We start from the raw sequence: 19,884 nt of genomic DNA, 5'->3' as shown, positions 1-19,884 counted from the left end.
CCTTCTTCCAATTTTTGAATGAAGATCTTTTGGCTAAAATAGCTTCTTTCACCTCCCCTTTTAACCATGCCGGTATTCGTTTTGCCTTCTTTCCACCTTTCTTAATGTATGGAATACATCTGGACTGTGCTTCTAGAATGGTATTTTTTAACAATGACCACGCCTCTTGCACACTTTTTACTTTTGTAGCTGCTCCTTTCAGTTTTTTTCCTAACAATTTTTCTCATTTTATCAAAGTTTCGCTTTTGAAAGTCTAGCTCGAGAGCCGTGGATTTGTATACTATTCCTCTTCCAGTCATTAATTCAAGGAATCAGACTAAAGCGCAGAGGTAGCAGGTACAATGTCTCGTAAGGTAACCTTGGAAACATACAACTTAGAAATAGATGACATGTCATTTGTTCATCAGAGATATCAAAGATATCTTTCATATATTTTATTAATAACTGTCTAGGACCAATAAGAGAAGAATGAGGAAAGTTCAAAAAGCCTAAGTGGAAAACTGGATTTATTCTCCAGGAATTCTTTTTGAAGTTTGTACTATCCAAAATAGATCTAAATTCCTGGTTCAACAAATGAGCAGATTTAAGAATTTTAAGCCTTTCTTCATGGCCTTCAATCAGCCCTGGATTTCTCAATCGGCACCCATGTTGCTTGTGCGCAGAGTGGCAAATATTTAGGAGCAGCAGGTTGGCTAAACTTTGCTGCCTCCCAGCTCTGTTGAATCTCATTCAGCAGAAAACGTCCCTCTGCTACCCTGTAACAGACCCTATAGGAGGTGGAGGGCTGAAAGCACCAAAAGTGCCTAGGAGTTGTAAAAGCCTAAATCTGTTCCTGCCCTCAATCAAAAATTATTGAGCAGTGGCCTATTCTTTAACAGACTCAAGAGGCAAGGAAAATCATCCAGCTTTTTCCTTAAAGTTTTTTCCAGAAAAACAATATTCTAGGACTATGTTTGCAGTCTATTGAAGCAACAGTATATACAGAATATAAAGAAGAGCGCAAGAGTGCATATCTCACTTGTGTGGTGGCACAGCAGCAACAATATATACATAACAGAAAGATGTGATCAAGAATGTATACCTCATTCATGTTGTGGGATAGCAGTGACAGTATATAGAGTACATAGAAATGTGAGCAAGACTGCATAACTCACTCATGTTAGTGGGTAGCAGTGACAGTATATATAGTATATAGAAATGTGAGCAAGACTGCATAACTCACTCATGTTAGTGGGTAGCAGTGACAGTATATATAGCATATAGAAATGTGAGCAAGACTGCATAACTCACTCATGTTGTGGGATAGCAGTGACAGTATATATAGTACATAGAGATGTGAGCAAGACTGCATAACTCACTCATGTTAGTGGGTAGCAGTGACAGTATATATAGTATATAGAAATGTGAGCAAGACTGCATAACTCACTCATGTTAGTGGGTAGCAGTGACAGTATATATAGTATATAGAAATGTGAGCAAGACTGCATAACTCACTCATGTCAATGGGTAGCAGTGACAGTATATAAAGTATATAGAAATGTGAGCAAGACTGCATAACTCACTCATGTAAGTGGGTAGCAGTGACAGTATATATAGTATATAGAAATGTGAGCAAGACTGCATAACTCACTCATGTTGTGGGATAGCAGTGACAGTATATATAGTATATAGAAATGTGAGCAAGACTGCATAACTCACTCATGTTAGTGGGTAGCAGTGACAGTATATAAAGTATATAGAAATTTGAGCAAGACTGCATAACTCACTCATGTTAGTGGGTAGAAGTGACAGTATATAAAGTATATAGAAATGTGAGCAAGACTGCATAACTCACTCATGTTAGTGGGTAGCAGTGACAGTATATATAGTATATAGAAATGTGAGCAAGACTGTATAACTCACTCATGTTAGTGGGATAGCAGTGACAGTATATATAGTATATAGAAATGTGAGCAAGACTGCATAACTCACTCATGTTAGTGGGTAGCAGTGACAGTATATAAAGTATATAGAGATGTGAGAGACTGCATAACTCACTCATGTTAGTGGGTAGCAGTGACAGTATATAAAGTATATAGAGATGTGAGAAAGACTGCATAACTCACTCATGTTAGTGGGTAGCAGTGACAGTATATATAGTAGGGATGTGAATCGTTTTTTGACGATTTAAAAAATCGTCCGATATTTTTTAAATCATCAAAAATCGTTAGAGTGCGTGATACAATAGAAATTTTCCCGATTTATAGTGAAAAATCGTTACTCCCGTTAGTGTCCACTAACGGGAGTTATTTGGGGGGAGGGCGGGAAAACCGGCACACCAAAACAATATATACCCACCCCGACCCTATAAATACCCCGACCCAATATATACCCACCCCGACCCTATAAAACTAATCCCTTACCTTCCCCCACCCTCCCGAACCCCCCCCCAAAACTTTTTACGAGTACCTGGTGGTCCAATGGGGGTGCGGGGACCGATCTCCCGCTCTCGGGCCATCGGTGCCATTTTGGCTGCCACTCAAAAATGGCGCCGATGGCCCGATAAAAAAAACCCCCTCCCGACCCTTTAAAAATGACCCCTTAGCTTCCCCTACCCTCCCGATCCCCCCAAAACATTTTAAAATTACCTGGTGGTCCAGTGGTGGTGCCGGGAGCGATCTCCTGTTCTCGGGCCGTCGGCTGCCACTCATAAAGATGGCACCGATGGCCCTTTGCCCTTACCATGTGACAGGGTATCCATGCCATTGGCCGGCCCCTGTCACATGGTAGGAACACTGGATGGCCGGCGCCATCTTTACGATGGCAGTGGCCATCTTTAAAGATGGCGCTGGCCAGCCAGTGCTCCTACCATGTGACAGGGGCTGGCCAATGGCGTAGCCGCACGTATCTTATAAAATCCGGGGTCAGGGTCGGCGCCGGCCAGCTGATGCCTGGGAACGGGAAATCGCTCCCCGAGGCCCCCCCCTGTTCCAGGTAATTTTAAAAGGTTTTGGGGGGGGGGTCGGGAGGCTAAGGGGGGTCGATTTAAAGGGTCGGGTGGGGTTTTTTTTATCGGGCCATCGGGCCGGGACCCCCCCCCCCCCACTGGACCACCAGGTAATTTAATATTTTGGGGGGGTTCGGGAGGGTGGGGGAGGGTAAGGAATTGGTTTTAAAGGGTCGGGGTGGGTTTAGGGGTTGTTTTGGTGTGCCGGTTTTCCCGCCCTCCCCCAAATAATTCCCGTCCCCTATTTAACGATTTAGGACGATTTATGATGATAAATCGGGGGCATTTGTATTGTATCGTTCACTCTGACGATTTAGGACGATTTTAAAATTATCTGACGATAATCCCTAATATACACTATATAAAGAAGTAAGCAAGACTGCATAACTCATTAACTGTGTTGTGAGAATGCAGTGACATATACAGTATATAAACATGTGATCAAGACTGCATATCTGACTTGTGTATTGGGAAAGCATTGTCAGTATATACAGTATATAAAGATATGAGCAAGACTGCATAACTCACTCATTGTTTTGTGGGATAGCAGTGAAAGTATATATAGTAAATAAAGTTTTGAGCAAGACTGCATGACTCATGCACTGGAATAGCAACAACAGTCTATACAATATATATATGTTGTTGCCTTAATGTTTTTGAATATAGTTCCTATCTACTTTCCTTCTCTCCTTTACGCTCTGCAACCTTTATTTTTCACGCTACTTACGTGCTTGCTCTCACCCACCCCCCTTCTCTCCTTTTTCTATTCCTGCTCCCCTTTCCCCTGTCCCTGTTATTTTGTAATTTCTCTTTCCTCACTACAAGAGTTGATTGTAAACCGGCATGATATGTCCTATGAATGTCGGTATATCAAAAGTTAACAAATAAATAAATATAAAGATGTGAGAGACAGCATAACTCACTTTTGTAGTGGGAAAGCAGTGACAGTAAACAGAGTATACAAAGATGTCAGACTGCATAACTCACTGGTAGTGGGAATGCAGTGACAGTATATATAGTTTATAAAGATGTGAGCAAGACTGCACAACTCACTCTTTGAAGTGAGTTAGCAGCGACAGTATATACAGTTGGTAAAAATGTGAGCAAGACTGCATAATTCAGTTGTGTAGTGGGAAAGGTGATAGTTTATTCAGTATATAAAGATGTGGGTAAGACTGCATGACTCACTCGTGTGGTGAGATAGCAGCAACAGGATATACATGATATAAAGATTTATATATTTATTTATTTTAAAATTCTTATATACAATTGGGTTATAGATCTAAACGGTTTACATGATGGCATACACACATAAAATTATTTATTACAGACAAATGTAAAATATTAATAAAAGAAAATAAATAGATAAAATGCTAAGACATAAAAGTGGCAATCATAATAAAAATAATATAAAAATAAAACAAGGTAAAACATAAACAGATAAGTGCTGAGCTAGTGAAAAAGGTAGTCTTAATGAGACTGGAAATATATTATAGATCTTAGAAATTATTATAGGCAAGAGTACAGAAGTATGTTTTAAGTAGTTTTTAAAATTCTTTGGTATTTGATATGGGAGTGAGTTCCACAAGATAGTGCTGCTACAGAAAATTCACACTTATGAGTCAGATCCAGTCTTGCCATCTTTACTTTAGGTACTTAATGGTACATTTGTCCATTGATCTTAATTGTCATGAGGACAGATAGGGCCTCATTTTCTAAAGTATCACAGGCTTGCGATACTTTAGAAGATGAGGGGCGGGGGCTGAAACGGGGGGGCGGGCCTGCGCTAGCCGGCAGCGATCGCACCGTCGCGGTGCAATCGCTGCCGGTTTTGCACCCAATAGCGCCACCATAGGAAGTGTAGCTATTGGGAGCAAAATAGGCAGCGAAAAGGCCCTTACCTTTTCACTGTGCGCACCATCATCGCGGAGTCGGTCCCGGTGATGCCCCGACCCCTCCTCTTCCGGGGCCGACTCCACCCCCATTTTGGTATCGCACGCGAAAAGGGACATTTCGCGTGCGATACGTTTGGAAAATGAGGCCCATAGAGTCTTATCATTGAACATAACCAAACAGATGATGGATTGTATATTAAGTTGTGTGTGATGACAAACGCTTTATAATTTATTTATTTTATTATGTTATAATATATATACTATATATACTATATATATTATAATGTATATGATAGGCTAAGAGAAGCCAATGCAGTTTGTAAAACAAGTGTAATGTGTTCTTTACCAGGAATATTATATAGTATGTGGGGGGATGAATTTTGAATGAGTTGAAGAGGGCAGATAGTTGAACCAGGGAGACCTAGATACAAGGAATTACAGTAGTCTAGAGTTGGTAATATTAGTGCTTGTACAGCTGCATGGAAATCAGAGGAAAATAAGAATGGTTCTAGTTTTTTAAGTACTTGCAGTTTAAAGAAAGATTTTTTAATGATTACAAAAATATTGCTAGTCATTGAGAGCTTTGAGTCAATTAGAACACCCAAATTCCTGGCACAGTTTGTTATTGGAATTGTAAGATTTTCATATGCGAAATTTACTGGGGTCGGCATGTGGAAGAAGGGACAGTGGATAGAAAAATCAATTCTGTTTTTGCTGTATTCAATTTAAAGTGATTGTGTGATAGCTAGGTATTTATTGTTTTTAGGTATAATTGAATTAGGGATGAGGTTTTGGGCCATGAAACTGAGTAGGGAATGATAAACTGAATGTCGTCAGTGTAAATTTGAAGTTTAAATTGAGGCCAGCGAGGAGGTGACAAAATGGAAGCAAGTATATAATAAAGAAAATAGTGGACAGTGATGATCCTTGAGGGCTACCTGAATTAGTATAGCACCAATTGGAATTTAGATCACCAAGGGTGACTCTTTGAGGTCAGTTAGAAAGAAATGATCATTGATTTGTACCACTGAAGGACACGTCCAGTAATACCTATGTGTTGAAGGTTTGAAGGAGAATTTCATGATTTAAAGTACCGATGCTGCAGCGATGTCAAGAAGTACTATAATGTAATCAGTGTTAGAATCAAAACCTCTGAAAATTAGGTCAAATGATGATATGGGAAGAGATTAAGCCATGCTAATTTGGGTGTAACAGGCTATTGTCATTTATGTAATCTGAAAGTTGATTGAGTACAACAGATTCAATCATTTTGGCTAGAGATGGGAGGTAGCAATGGGACAATACTTGGTGATGTCAATTGGATCTGTGTTTACTTTTTAAGAATTGGAAGAATTGATGTTTGTTTTAAGGTAGATGCAAATGACCCTGAGGAGAGAGATGAATTAACTACGTCAGTTATAGAAGGAGAAACGTGTTCTGTAATATCTTTGAGCAACTGACCAGGGCAATGATTAAAAGGGTTATTTGAGACTTTGGATTTAGTTAAAATGCAAATTATTGTATTGGAATCAATAGGGTTGTGAGCAAGACTGCATAACTCATTGATGTAGTGGGATAGCAGTGACAGTATAAAAAGTACATAAAGATGTGAGGAAGACTGCATGACTCCCTTGTGTAGTGGTATAGCAGTGACAGTATATACAGTATATAAAGCAAGACTACATAACTCACTCGTCTGGTGGGAAAGGTGACAGTATATAAAGATGTGACAAAGACTGCATGCTCCCTTGTATAGTGGGATAGCAGTGACAGTATATACAGTATTTAAAGATTTATTTATTTATTTATTTATTTATTTAACAGTTTTTTATACCGACCTTCATAGTAATAACCATATCGGATCGGTTTACATTTAACAGGGAATAACTGGAGTAACAATTCAAGTAAACGAGAGCTAAACAATAGGAGGGAATAAGTCAAAGTTACAATCAACAGGGAAAGAGAACTTGGAAGCTTGCGACAAGCTGGAAGGAAGATAAGGCAGGAGAAATATAAAGTGTTACCGTAGGGTGTACGGTTAAATGCTTAATAGGTGCTTTAACCTGGAAGAGTCAGAGTCCATTCTTGAGTGTAAATGCCAGTCGGGTAAGAGTGAGGTCAATCTAGTGAATGTCTGGTGGATCGGTGAAGGCTTGGAGGAAGAGCCAGGTTTTAAGTCTTTTTCTAAAAGTTAAAAGGCAGGATGTGAGCAAGTCTACATAACTCACACATGTAGTGGGATACCAGGAATAGTATATACTGTATAGATAGATGTGACAAAGACTGCATGCTCCCTTGTATAGTGGGATAGCAGTGACAGTATATACAGTATTTAAAGATGTGAGCAAGTCTACATAACTCACACATGTAGTGGGATACCAGGAACAGTATATACTGTATAGACAAAGACTGCATGCTCCCTTGTTGTGTAACGGAAAGTTCAAACAAAATTACAATGTTCAGGAAAGATATGAGTGTTTTTGCTCTTTGGTCAAGTATCTTTCATTGAAATTATTGATGTAGTAAAATCAGAATGCTGTTCTTCCCTGAGATCTCAATGAAGAAAGCGTAATGGCTGAAGGGGAGACAGTCCCACTTTAGTATAACGAGTGCATGGAGCATTCTTCACCTGCTGTCTTTGCACCAGTTTTCAGTGGGAAAGTATGCAAGACCATAGTACACAGAAGAATGGCTTGCTCTGCTTTTATTCGGGGGAGAATTTTGCTGAAATGTGCACGTGTAGATTTGAAAATGCCATCAAGGCGCGTACTTCCCCCTCCCCCGAGGCTAAAGGAAATTGCTTGGTGAAAGAGCATGGAGACTTTTTCAGAAAACCGATTTCCACAGATAAAACGCTTCATACCTATGTTTACTACTTTGAAAATTGCCCATTTTGTTGCACTTCACAGCCTTCATAAGGTAATAATCTTTCAGTTATGCTTTTGTTTAGAACTTCTCAAAGAGTATGAATGACAGAAACAGGGCATTTATTATAGCTGAATATATTTAATTAAAAAAATTAAATTGACAAAAAATTCTATTTAAAAAAAAATCATTTAAGACTCCGATTTAATGAATGGGTTAAAGCCCTGATCACAATATGTGGGCAGCTATTATAATTATTTTTTTTTTTCAAAATTTAACATTCAGCAAAGCTCGGGCTGTGATTGCTGACAGCTGACTTATGTCACTGCTGGTAAATTTTCTTCCACAATTTTTAATAATAACTTTTTAAATACATGTTTTTGGTAGAGGAGAAAATATCATTCAATTTGATTGAGATGAATAGGTAGAAACATAAAATATGATAGTAGATAAAGTTCTATAAGCCAGGTCATGCCTTGTGCAAAACCGTAGACCTTCCCTTCTCTGCACACTATTGATTCTTCTGTTACCACTGGAATTCCAGCATTAATGATTCTTTGCATAATATTGCTCTTTTTAAGGTTGTAATAATTAAGAAAATAAATTTGGAAATAGGGTGAGTGCAGAGATCTCTGAAGCCAGGCATGCCCTACGTAAGCAGTATGAATGTGGCACTATACATGCTCCTTCCATTCTGATTTAGAAGGCTAAGCTGGCTGCTTACAAAAAGTTAGTTGATTAATTTAAAAAATCGTCTTTTACTCACCACTTACAATCTACCTGAAGTTCTGTTTCATATTGTGCAAAATTTAACAAAAACCCCTGATACTTCTAGCTCAGATCAAAAGAGTTCCTGTGGGAATTTCAATTGTGACAACTCTTTATTAACAAAATCGCTAACATCTCGGCTTCATTTACCTCTATAACACCTTGGTTTTTAGAACTTCCTGACAATGCTCCATCCATGTGGTCTTCTTTTGACATGTTCTCTTTATTGAACCCAGAATTTTGCCCACTGAATCCTTGCAGTCTCTGAGTAATAAAGGCCTTGAAAGACACCTTTGTTCCTTTTCTAACAATGATGATAATCATGTCTTTATTGGAAAGCCGTTTACATGGTACTCTTCAGCGGCTTCTACTGATAAACCTGGCCTACATCCTATGGTCCTCCCTAACTACTGGCCTAACTCGTCCTTATTGAGATCAGTGGAATTCACATTTTTAAATAAATACATTTATTTCAAAGGTCATCAAAGCTATTATTTTGTGGCAATTAACTGCTCTTGTAGAGACCCATGCAATTCTTCATTCCTTCCAATTTTGATTCAGAAAATCTCTTACTACAGAGATCCTCCTGCTCTCAAGCTTGGACATAATAATGAGGGGGTCTTGATATTGGTTGGCAAAATGTGCTAATTTTACTTGCCCTCACAGGAGTTTTCAGCAATCTGCACCATGAGATTCTCCTTTTCTGGTTGACAGACGGTGGGATCTCACATACAGTATTAAAAAGGTTTGATTTTTACATCTCTGGAAGGATCTCAGCAAGTATCATCCTATAATGGGAGTTTCTCAGTGGCACCAGATTTGCTCTGGGGTCCCACAGGGCTCAGCCATGTCAGCTTTGCTTTTTAATATCTATATGATGCCCAGGTAGTGGCTGGCCTCTATGCAGGCTACAGATTGTATGCCGATGATATTCAGTTTTTCCTTCCCATATATTCAACCTGGGCAAAAACTATTGCCGATATCTCTGTTTGTGTTTCCATCAGTCGTTGGCTTTAGCATCACAAGCTTATCTTAAATCTTAAGTCTTACAACATGATGGTATAATAAATACTTCGTGCACTGTAAGCACTGAAAATTAGGGATGTGAATCGGGTGCCCGATCGTTCCCGCTTTTGGGTTCGTCTGGCCATGGGAAAATCTCGTTTTCCTGCGGATCCCTATTTTTTTTTTTTTGTGAAAAATAGTTTTTCGGGTTAGTGCGCGCTAACTCCCGTTACTGCGTGCTAATTCATGTTAGCGCGCGCTAACAAAAATAGCAAAAAGTAACAAAAAATAAAAATAAACATTTTTTTTATTAGTGCACGCTAACATGAGTTAGCACGCGCTAACCCGAAAAACGATTTTTACGAAAGTTTGGGGGGAAAAGTGATCATTTCTGTTTTTACCCGATATATTAACGAATTTAGAAATATCATATGATATTTCAATTCATTAGAAAAACGATTCACATCCCTACTGAAAATACCTTTTTACATGTAGTTGAATCCATAGGGGGTAATTTTCAAAAGGAGTTACACATGTAAATGTAACTACTATTGTAGCAATTTTCAAAAGCCATTTACTGGAGTAAAGTGCACTTATGCAAATAAATCCTATGGACATTTCAATGGCATATGTTATAGCAATTTTCAAAAGCCCACTTACTCAAGTAAAGTGCATTTACTCGAGTAAAACCCTGTTTTACTCGAGTAAATGCTTTTTAAAATCAGGCCCATAGAGTCTGGGCATTCTGACTGATTCTAAATTTATATTTCTCTCACAGGTTAAGGTGATTTTTAAACTCCGTATATTACATAGTTTTAGATCAAGCCTAGATTTGCTCAGAGGTTCAGGCCGTTATTTTGCCTCTGTTTGACTATTGTATCTCAGTCTACACTGAACTCCCAGCGCTGAGGGTACTACAATTGCAAAAGACTGCTACCTGGCTTATTTCTGGGCAAAGTATCAGTCCTTTCAATTTACATTGACTGCCTGTAACTTGGCGAGTTAAGTACAAGATAGCATTGTTAGTACACAAACATCTTGCTCTTGAATTTTTTCCCTCACCTAATGCAGTACTCTGTACCTATAATGTCACCTATACACTGCATTCATCCCAGAGAGGCCTACTAGGTGCTCCTTCCATACTTAACCATGTCTGACCAAGACTAGAGAGAAGGCTTTCTCTCTTGCCGCACCAATATTTTGGAACTCACTACCTGTGGACCTTCACCTTCTGATTTGTACTAAAAGCTTCACGTCTTTGTTTAAGACCTTTCTTTTCCAGCAGGCCTTTTCATAAGGTGTCTGATTTGTCAGGATTGGTTTTCTATTTGTTTGCTGATTTTGGTTGCAATTGGTGTTTTATTTGATTATTTCTGTAAATTTGTAAGTCACCTAGAGCCTAGCACCAGGCCACTAAATATGTGTGCATATCCTAGGCTGTTACTATTTTTATCACCACCACCTCTGCTGAGAGATTCTTCCATACATCCACAACCCTCGCTGATGAAATATTTCCTGATGTTTCTCCTCAGACTAATTCCCATCCTGGAGCGCCACAGAAAGGTCTGTACTTCAGAATATTCACAATGAATAAGTGTCACAGGGACAACAGTCCTGTCTTGAGTAAGACCTACGTGAGCCCTTGTTTACTTAGAGAGAATTGGTTAGAGTAGAGGGAGGTTGCATTCAAATGCAGCTCCTCCCTTTGAGGGGTCTGGAATGGTCGTCTATTTTGGAGTTCTCCTGAGTGAGCTCAAGAGGCAGTCCTTTTAAGTTTTCAAAGAGTGTAGAGGTGTAGAGAAGTTTAGCTTTGGTTGTTTTGCAGGCCCAGACTGTGGGTCCTGAGCAGGGTTGGGAGGGTTTTCCTTCCACTCTACTCACTAGCTGGTGGGGATATCCCTTCGGGTTGTTTTTGAGTGTTTTGAGATTTTTTGTGGTGGGAGCCTTGTGAGACACCTGGACCTTTCTTGGGCACAGGGATTGAAGAACCCGGTGTCTGGGATACTCAGGGATAGTGAAGACTTGCCCTCCGTACCCTCAATGAGGAAGGGGGTGACAGTGACTTGCTGCAGGGAACAACTCCAGAGATAGATTCAGTTGTTTGGAGGAAAGAGTTTTGATTTAGAAGATCCAGTAGGAAGGTTAAATTCTTGTTTCAAAGAGGGTCCTTTCCATTGAGGATCCAGAGAGAGTACTAAAAGACTGTGTAGGATCAAGGGGAACCTGAAGATCTTCTAACGATGAGTAATAGAAACAACATCACTGGGGACATCCATCCGGTGTTGACTACCCTGGGAAGAAAAAGAGAGGATTTACTCTCTGTGCCATAGACTTTGCTATTTCATCACCCTAGAAGGGGTTTTGACCATCCTAAAGACCCTGCCCATCTGGGAGCTCCACTTCACTTTAAACCAACAGAGTGGATGTTTTCCTGCCCTGATGTAAGTGAAGCCTGCACAGACAGAGGGAAGAGACTGTAAAGGAATTGAAGAGAGATTTTTGTGGTGCTCAGTTTGAGTTTTGTGCCATTCATCATCAGTATTAACAGTAAAGACTTTTATTTTGGACACTATCAAAGCAACTCCAGAATACTTATTTTGTCCTCACAGCACCCATTAAAGGAGCAGACATCCTCCCCAGGGGAAACATACAGGAATATATAAAGAAACCACCTCTGTCACATCGGGACCTGAAAGGACTCCTTTCTTCCCCCAGTCCAGTGAATCCACCCCTTGGGAAGTAGAGGAGGTACAAGAGCTAGGCAGGGTTCCTGCCCCAAAGGGTATAAATAACGTTATGACCTCAGCCATGCTAGACCTGCACATTGGGGTGAGGCTACATATGTATGAGGTATATCTGTCTACACTGCCTCCATTATATGCAAATATATCTCATGAAAATATATTGTCCTGAAAACCAGACTTGTTTGAGGCGCTCCAGGACCAGAATTGCCTATCCCCTGGTCTAACCCCTTCTGGAGCATTCTTTCCTCTGAAAATGCTTTGTGTCTTGTACATTATTTATAACTTTGAGGTGTCTCTACCATAACCCCTCATCTCTTGCCTTCTCTAATTGAAATATTTATCACAGTCATAGCTAAAATAATAATAATTTGAATTTGAATTTAGATCTGGAAACAAAGTTGACTTATTCTGAGCTGAATACACAGCTTGCATGCTCTTATGCTGTAATGATTATCATTTTAAAACTAGCTTTTTGCCTTCGAGCTATCGAGGTAAAGACTTGAGGGAAAATTACTGCCGCAATCCACGTGGAGAAGAAGGAGGTCCTTGGTGCTTCACTACCAGTCCTGAAGTCCGTCATGAGGTCTGCGATATTCCTTCCTGCGCTGAAGGTATTTCCCAGAATGAATCTTACTAATGAGGCACAGCCATCTTAATGCAGCTAGGGACAGAGTGATTACAGTTACGGTGGGATGGGGCTTGGTAAAAGTTTAAGTTTTGGAAATTAAAAAATTCCTGTGTTAACAGGGTGAACAAATCCTGAAAAGCTATAGCAATATACCAAAGTGTCAAACAAAAACTGAGAATCTTTGTACACTTTGATACATATTATAGGACCATAAATAACATCTAAAGAAAAGATCTTTTTGATCTCTTAAACTCGTTTGTAAGAACTCTGCACCTTATGATACAATGGTCATATAGTTGATGACAGTAAGCAAAAGCCATTTTACCAATCCAATCTAAAGAGTTGCCCCTAGCTTTACTGAAGTAATTTGGTCATTGCCCTTCCTTTCCCACTTCCCTCCAAAATAAGGAGGTCTCCCAGCTGACAGCTAAACAAGCTTGGGAACTTGCAGGAAGACACTCCTTCTCCTTTGGGTCATTAGCGAGAAAGTGTAGCTACGTCATCTTGCCACATATGCTAGTTGACCTGCCAACTTCCTCCAGTTAGTCCCACCCCTGGTCTACACTGCTTGATCATGCTGTCACACCTTGGATGTTTGACAAAGCCATGCCACCAAATCCAACTTTTTGTAAAGATACCAATGTTAAATAATGCAATGGGTCTGCAGAAAAGAGTTCTAAGTAGAAGCTAAAAATATTCAAATGGAGAACGTCTTCTGGGAGAGGCTTATATTTATGCTGGGAAAGGAGTCCGGGATGTATTATAATGTTTCAAGAACAGGAAAAATCTAACTCATCAGCACCTTTTCTTTCAGGTACCTTAATCAAGGGTATTTAAGAACTCTCAGGCCAATACAGGAAAAATCTCGTAATTCAGAAAAAAAAAAATTCAAATTAGGGCTCGCGGTAAAGAGAGGCGCTAGGGACACTAGCACGTCCTTAAAGCCTCTTTTTGACGGGAGCAGTGGCTGTCAGCGAGTTTGACAGCCGATGCTCAATTTTGCTGGCATCGGTTCTCAAACCCACTGACAGCCACAGGTTCGGAAACCGGACGCCGGCAAAATTGAGCGTCCGGTTTTCAACCCGCGAGCCAATTTTAAATTCTTTTTTTTTTTAAATTTTTTTTAAGTTTTGGGACCTCCGACTTAATATCGCTATGATATTAAGTTGGAGGGTGCACAGAAAAGCAGTTTTTACTACTTTTCTGGGCACTTTCCTGGTGCCATCAGAAATTAACGCCTACCTTTGGGTAGGGGTTAATAAGGGGTAAAGCTAGCGCATCAAAAACGTGCATCCAAACGTGTGATAACAGTGCGCTCCGCCAGAGCACACTGTACTGTATCTGCCTGATACAGTGAGCAAAGGGAGAGAGGGAAGTGGAGGAGAAGCAAGCAGAGAGGAGCACTCAATGCTCAGAAATCATTGAGTTGTTTGTTGTGTTGTCCTTGGATGTGGAGAAGGGTAAAAAAATGACATACCAGGCAGATATCTTCACTTGTTTCTCTTTTATAAGAGAAATCCTATGACAACTATAAATCCTGGAGGAAAGAACACAGAATGGGGTTTCTAAGACATGAAAGAGGTCGGAGACTTGAGTAAAGGATCAAGAAACCATTTTCACTATTGTGTAAAGCCAATAAAGTGTGTTACAAGTTATTCATGCTTGAGAAATTGGTGTGGCACTTCTCATCCCCTCCTGCTGCCCAGTCACATACTTGTTTTTTTAATTTTTATATATATTTCTCCTTTCGGCCTCTTCAAAGTGGATAATATTCAGGTTATTTGTGTCATGTTTGGAACTAATCTGTCTCTCTCTCTGTGTTTTGTAAACTGTTTTGGGTGCTCACAGAACAATGGCATATGAAACTCACAAAATAAATATCACAAATGTCTGTCCATCACACTTTTTATGTTACTTCTATTTGGAGTTAAGCATGAAATTCAGCACATATAAAGAAGACCATTATCTGTGGTTTGTAAAAATCCAAAATCTCAGAAAATTGGCAGAGCCTTGGGTCAAGGTTCAGAGGCAGATTGCCCTAAAGGGGGATCGGGCTTCCCCTGGTGGGTCAGTTTCCATCATGTGTTTTGTTTTTTTTTACTTCCCGGCCAAAGAGAAGAAGAGGGGCTGCTGCAGCTCAAAGAGAAACCCGTAGGGCTGGGACAGAGTTCATCCTGCCATGACCAGAAGTCAGCCATGCAGGGCTGAGGCAGAGGCCATCCTGCTGTGGCCGGGAGAGAGGGTTGCAAGGCCGCAACACCTTACCCTCCCAACTTTGCAGGAGTCGTGTAGTAGCAGTGACCTTTTCACCTCCCTTAATGCAGTGAGGAGCAGCTCTGCTATCCAACAGAATCAAAGACAAGGCCCAGAAGAAAGGGTGAGGCCTGAAAGCTGTAGGTGTGGATGCTTGTGTGTGTGTGTGTGTGTGAGAGAGAGCCTGCATGTATGTATGAGACAGCCTACATATGTATGTGAGAGCCTACATGTGAAAAATACACGTGCACTACCTCTGTTCACATTACAGATTACACATATACTACAGAGGAACTCAGCAATATATAATGCTCAAAAAGATTTTTATTGTATACATACAATTGCCCAATCTATTTATATTTAACACACTTTTTCCTCAAATCCTGCTATGTGTGCTTATAATCTCCCTAACATTAAAACCATATAATTCATGCCTTACCCTCCATTCATCAACTGTCCATTCATACATATCACACCACCCAAACCTTATCATTCATACCACCTAAAATTACTAACACTATCATATGCTTGCATAATTACACATAAATCTTCACATTGTAACAAATAGTCAATGTACATCTGTGCGCATTTTTTAATTATTACAATGGATACAAATTTAAATGCTCCAACGAAGATCTCGTTTTGCCCGCCACACGGGCTTCTTCAGGGAATAATAATTCACAATAGCGCCACTATATTCTCATGTGGACCTGACTCGTATATTGCTATCTTCAAATTGAGTGCGGGTTAAATCTTCACCATAGCAACTTGATATGCAAGTAATCTCCACACATAGCACTGGGTTCCCTGCAATTGTGTGTCATCCTTTTCACCAAAATTCGATCATCATCTTCAAATGATAAAGTTTCATGCTCAAATGTTGTCCATAACGAAGATCTCATTTCGCCCGTCCACATGGTCTTCTTCAGGGAATAATAATTCACAATAGCGCCACTATATTCTCATGTTGTCCTGACTCGTATATTGCTATCCTCAAATTGAGTGCGGGTTAAATCTTCACCACAGCAACTTGATATGCAAGTAATCTCCACACATAGCATTGGGTTCTATGAATAACATAAAAATACCGATTACCAAATTTATAATCCCTCCAACTATATTAGAACAACAGCACCATGAATCTTAATAGTACCAGCCATCTCAACAAAATGACATATACGTCAATTTATAAACTCCATGATTCTATACCCCTGCAATTGTGTGTCATCCTTTTCACCAAAATTCGATCATCATCTTCAAACGATAAATGCTCAAATGTTGTCCATTGGGGTCTTACACTCTTACATACCTGTATCAAACAAACAATCCCCCATTACAGCTATACTGACAAACCAAACACATACCTAACGTTATATACCATAACCGGCATCAGTACAATTTTCTATATATACAATTCCATGTTGTAACTCACCAATTCTCCTGCCCTGTACAACTGGAACAAGCGTCTTGAACTGTTCGCATTCACCAAACAACTTCCATTTCATCGATCTTATGAAAGTCTTCTGCTAGAGTGCAGGGGATTTCTACCAACCCCAGTGTAAACCCTCGATTTAAATCCCCGTAAGCCAATCGTGTTACCCTTTCCCTTAATTCACAACCGTGTCATACATCCGGGACTCTTCAATAATGGGTATCCCAAACCAAAACGTCATCCATCCGGGGCTTACTCCAGGCAGGCATTCCGCCCCAAGCGTAATACATCCAACATTCACTAAAAACGGATCTCCCCAACCAGAGTGTCATACATCCGGAGTTTCCTACTAACGAATGAACCAAATCAACACATTGTATCTCTGAGACTACCCAATGCAACAACTCGAGCAATTAAATAATTACAGTTATCACCACTTATCTGCTATATTAGACAACTATATACGACCAATCTTCAACCATAGAATGCTTCCCATTCTATCATTTCATTAAGTCCATGTGGATAGACTGTGTCCCACTGATAAATATATTTTTGCTCAATTCTTCTCAATATGTTTGTTGTATTTCCTTGTTGGCGTACCTGACATTGCTGAATAAAAAAAATTTGAGCTGTTCTATATTATGCTCAGCATCACTCCAATGAGCTACCAATGGAGCCCCTGCTTTACCCGTTCTTAATCTGCTTTTGTGTTCTATGATTCAAAGTCTAATCTGCCGTGTTATATAACCAATATGTAACAGTCCACAAGGGCAAATGATACCGTAGAGGAACTGCAAGTAAATCTACCCCTTAAAACAAAGGAGTGCTTAAGCTGAGGTACTTTAAAAGTTTTAATCTCCAACACATTATCACACACTGAACACTTACCACATTTAACCTGGCCCCAACATTCCTGTACCTCTACTGTATTTGATCTAGATAACATAGATCTTAAATTTATGCCTCTCCGCATGGCAAAGATCGGGGGCTCTTCAAAACCAGGCAGGGTCTGTACTATTTGCCAATGCTTTAATATACATTGTTTAATCTGTTGGGATTTTATGGAAAAAAGTAATGTACAAATGGGTCTCGTGACACTGCTACGAGGACTGGGTTGAAGTAAATTATTTCTATCTGCATACAGTGCCCACTTATATGCACGTTTAATACATTTAAATGGATAACCTCTATCTCTAAACTTTAGCATAAGCTCATTGGCACATTTCTTATATTCTTTAACTGTAGAACAAACACGTCTGTATCTCAAGAATTGGCTGATTGGTATGCTTTCTTTTAATCTCTTCGGATGAAAGCTGTGAAAATGGAGCGTAGTGTTCCTATCAGTAGGCTTCGTATATACCGACGTCATCAACCTCCCATCATGAATACACACCATAGTATCCAAAAACGGCAATTGCTTTACACTAGATTGTATAGTAAATTGCAAATTTGAATCACACGAATTCAGATACTGTTCCAAATCAACCAATTCCTGCCTACTGCCCTCCCAAACAAAAAAGAGGTCATCAATATATCTCTTATAGAAATGAATTTGTGTGAAATATTGAGATGTATATAAATATTTTTCCTCGTATGTGCTTACATAAAGGCAGGCGACAGAGGGAGCTAAAAGCGATCCCATAGGGATCCCTTTGATTTGATTAAATAAATTGTCTTGAAATTGGAAATAAAACTTAGTGATTACAATTTCCGCTAACTGGTTAATCATAAATTTTTTGGCCGATCGTATGCCTAGTTTAGTCAGAGATGTCTTGATAATCAACAAAGCTTCCTGTTGAGGTATATTTGTTTACAGAGACGTGATATCTGCTGTAACCACCCTGCTATGATGACCAATATCTTCTAATTGTTCTATCATACTAATGAATTCCGTGGTGTCTCTTACATACGATCTCATTTCTCTAACTAGAGGTTGTAATATCTGATCAATATATTTGGCTACATTTTCAAACACCGAACCTCTACCAGAGACAATGGGCCGTCCAGGTGGTTTTACCATAGATTTGTGAATTTTTGGGGCAAAGGATATATATGGAGTAACAAACGTATCAATCTGTAAAAATCTCGCCTCTTTATTGGTGATGTAACCCAAACATTTAGCATTAGCCACAGTATCATTGATACATACCATGATGTCATTACCCGGATCTCTATCTATCCATTCATAAAACTCACCATTATTTAACTGATTCCAAGCTTCAGTCTCATAATCTCGGGTATCAATGATCACCAGGGCACCACATGTGTGCATGTGTGCATGAGAGAGCGAGCAAGCAAACCTTCATGTATGTCAGAGCCTGCATGTATATCAGAGCAACAGAGCTTGCATTGATATGTTAGATCCTACATGTGTATAAGAGAGCGAGAGAGCCTGTGTATGTCTGAGAGACTGATGTATGAGAGAGCCAGAGAGCCTGCATGTATCTGTGAGAGTCTGTGTGTATGTGACAGTATATATGTGAGTAAGAGAGAGTCTGTGTGTATGGTAGTATGTGTGTGTGATGGGGGGGAGAGAGAGGATAAAGATTGTGAGGCCCCCCTTCCCCAATCCACAACAATCTGTGGGTGACTGGAAATCAAAAGATCTCAGGTATAGGAAGCTGGAGCTTTTTAATCCTTTTACTTTAAATTTTGTGGTGTTATTTCATGTGTCTGCTGATTGAAATATTTGGTGTTTCGGAAATAGTAGAAAAATGTGCATTATTTTAATTACTGCATGTTTGTTGTCTATTGCCTGCTTGACATAGTAATTCTTTTTATTAGTATAGTTTGAATATTATGAATGATGTTTTATATTTCTTGACTTTATTGCTTAATGTTTTATGAGGAATGATGGTGTTTCTGTTTTTCTATTGTTGCACTGCATAATACAGTTAGGCTTGCTATGATTTCCAGAGCATGTGTGTGAGCTATAGTGAATGAGCCAGTGAACATTAGGGATGTGCAGACAAAAAGTTTATGTTCATAAGTCCATAAGTCGAAAAGGGGGTCAATTTCAGTCAATATGGACATATGGAGAATTCCATAAGTTGAGTCTATGTCCATACGTGCACCGGTTCCCTAAATAAAAATTTAAACCCCTCACCCTCCTTAATCCCCCCCCAAGACTTACCAAAATTCCCTAGTGGTCCAGCGGGGAGTCAGGAAGCCATTCCTCTATTCCTTTGCGAGGAGCACGTGACGTCCGCGTCACGTCGGAGTGACGCGGCCGTCACGTGGTCTACCGCGGTTCCGCTCCCGGACCCCTCGTTGGACACAAACGGAACTTTTGGCCAGCTTGGGGGGGG

General features: G+C 39.8%; 1 protein-coding gene across 4 annotated transcripts in view; it reads left to right on the top strand.

Annotated features, from left to right (window-relative positions):
* The window catches only part of HGF (hepatocyte growth factor), a 212,316-nt gene that overhangs the window by 73,905 nt on the left and 118,527 nt on the right, over positions 1 to 19,884 (top strand). For 3 of the 4 annotated variants that reach the window (XM_029616759.1, XM_029616762.1, XM_029616761.1), the window contains one exon: positions 12,732 to 12,874. In XM_029616759.1, coding sequence (XP_029472619.1) covers positions 12,732 to 12,874 — 143 coding nt within the window. The remainder of the gene's footprint in view (positions 1 to 12,731; positions 12,875 to 19,884) is intronic. The other variant, XM_029616760.1, reaches the window with a different exon arrangement.

The sequence above is a fragment of the Rhinatrema bivittatum genome, chromosome 9 (assembly GCF_901001135.1).
Source record: "Rhinatrema bivittatum chromosome 9, aRhiBiv1.1, whole genome shotgun sequence".
NCBI classification, from domain to species: domain Eukaryota; kingdom Metazoa; phylum Chordata; class Amphibia; order Gymnophiona; family Rhinatrematidae; genus Rhinatrema; species Rhinatrema bivittatum.
This window is presented reverse-complemented; position numbering and strand designations above follow the sequence as displayed.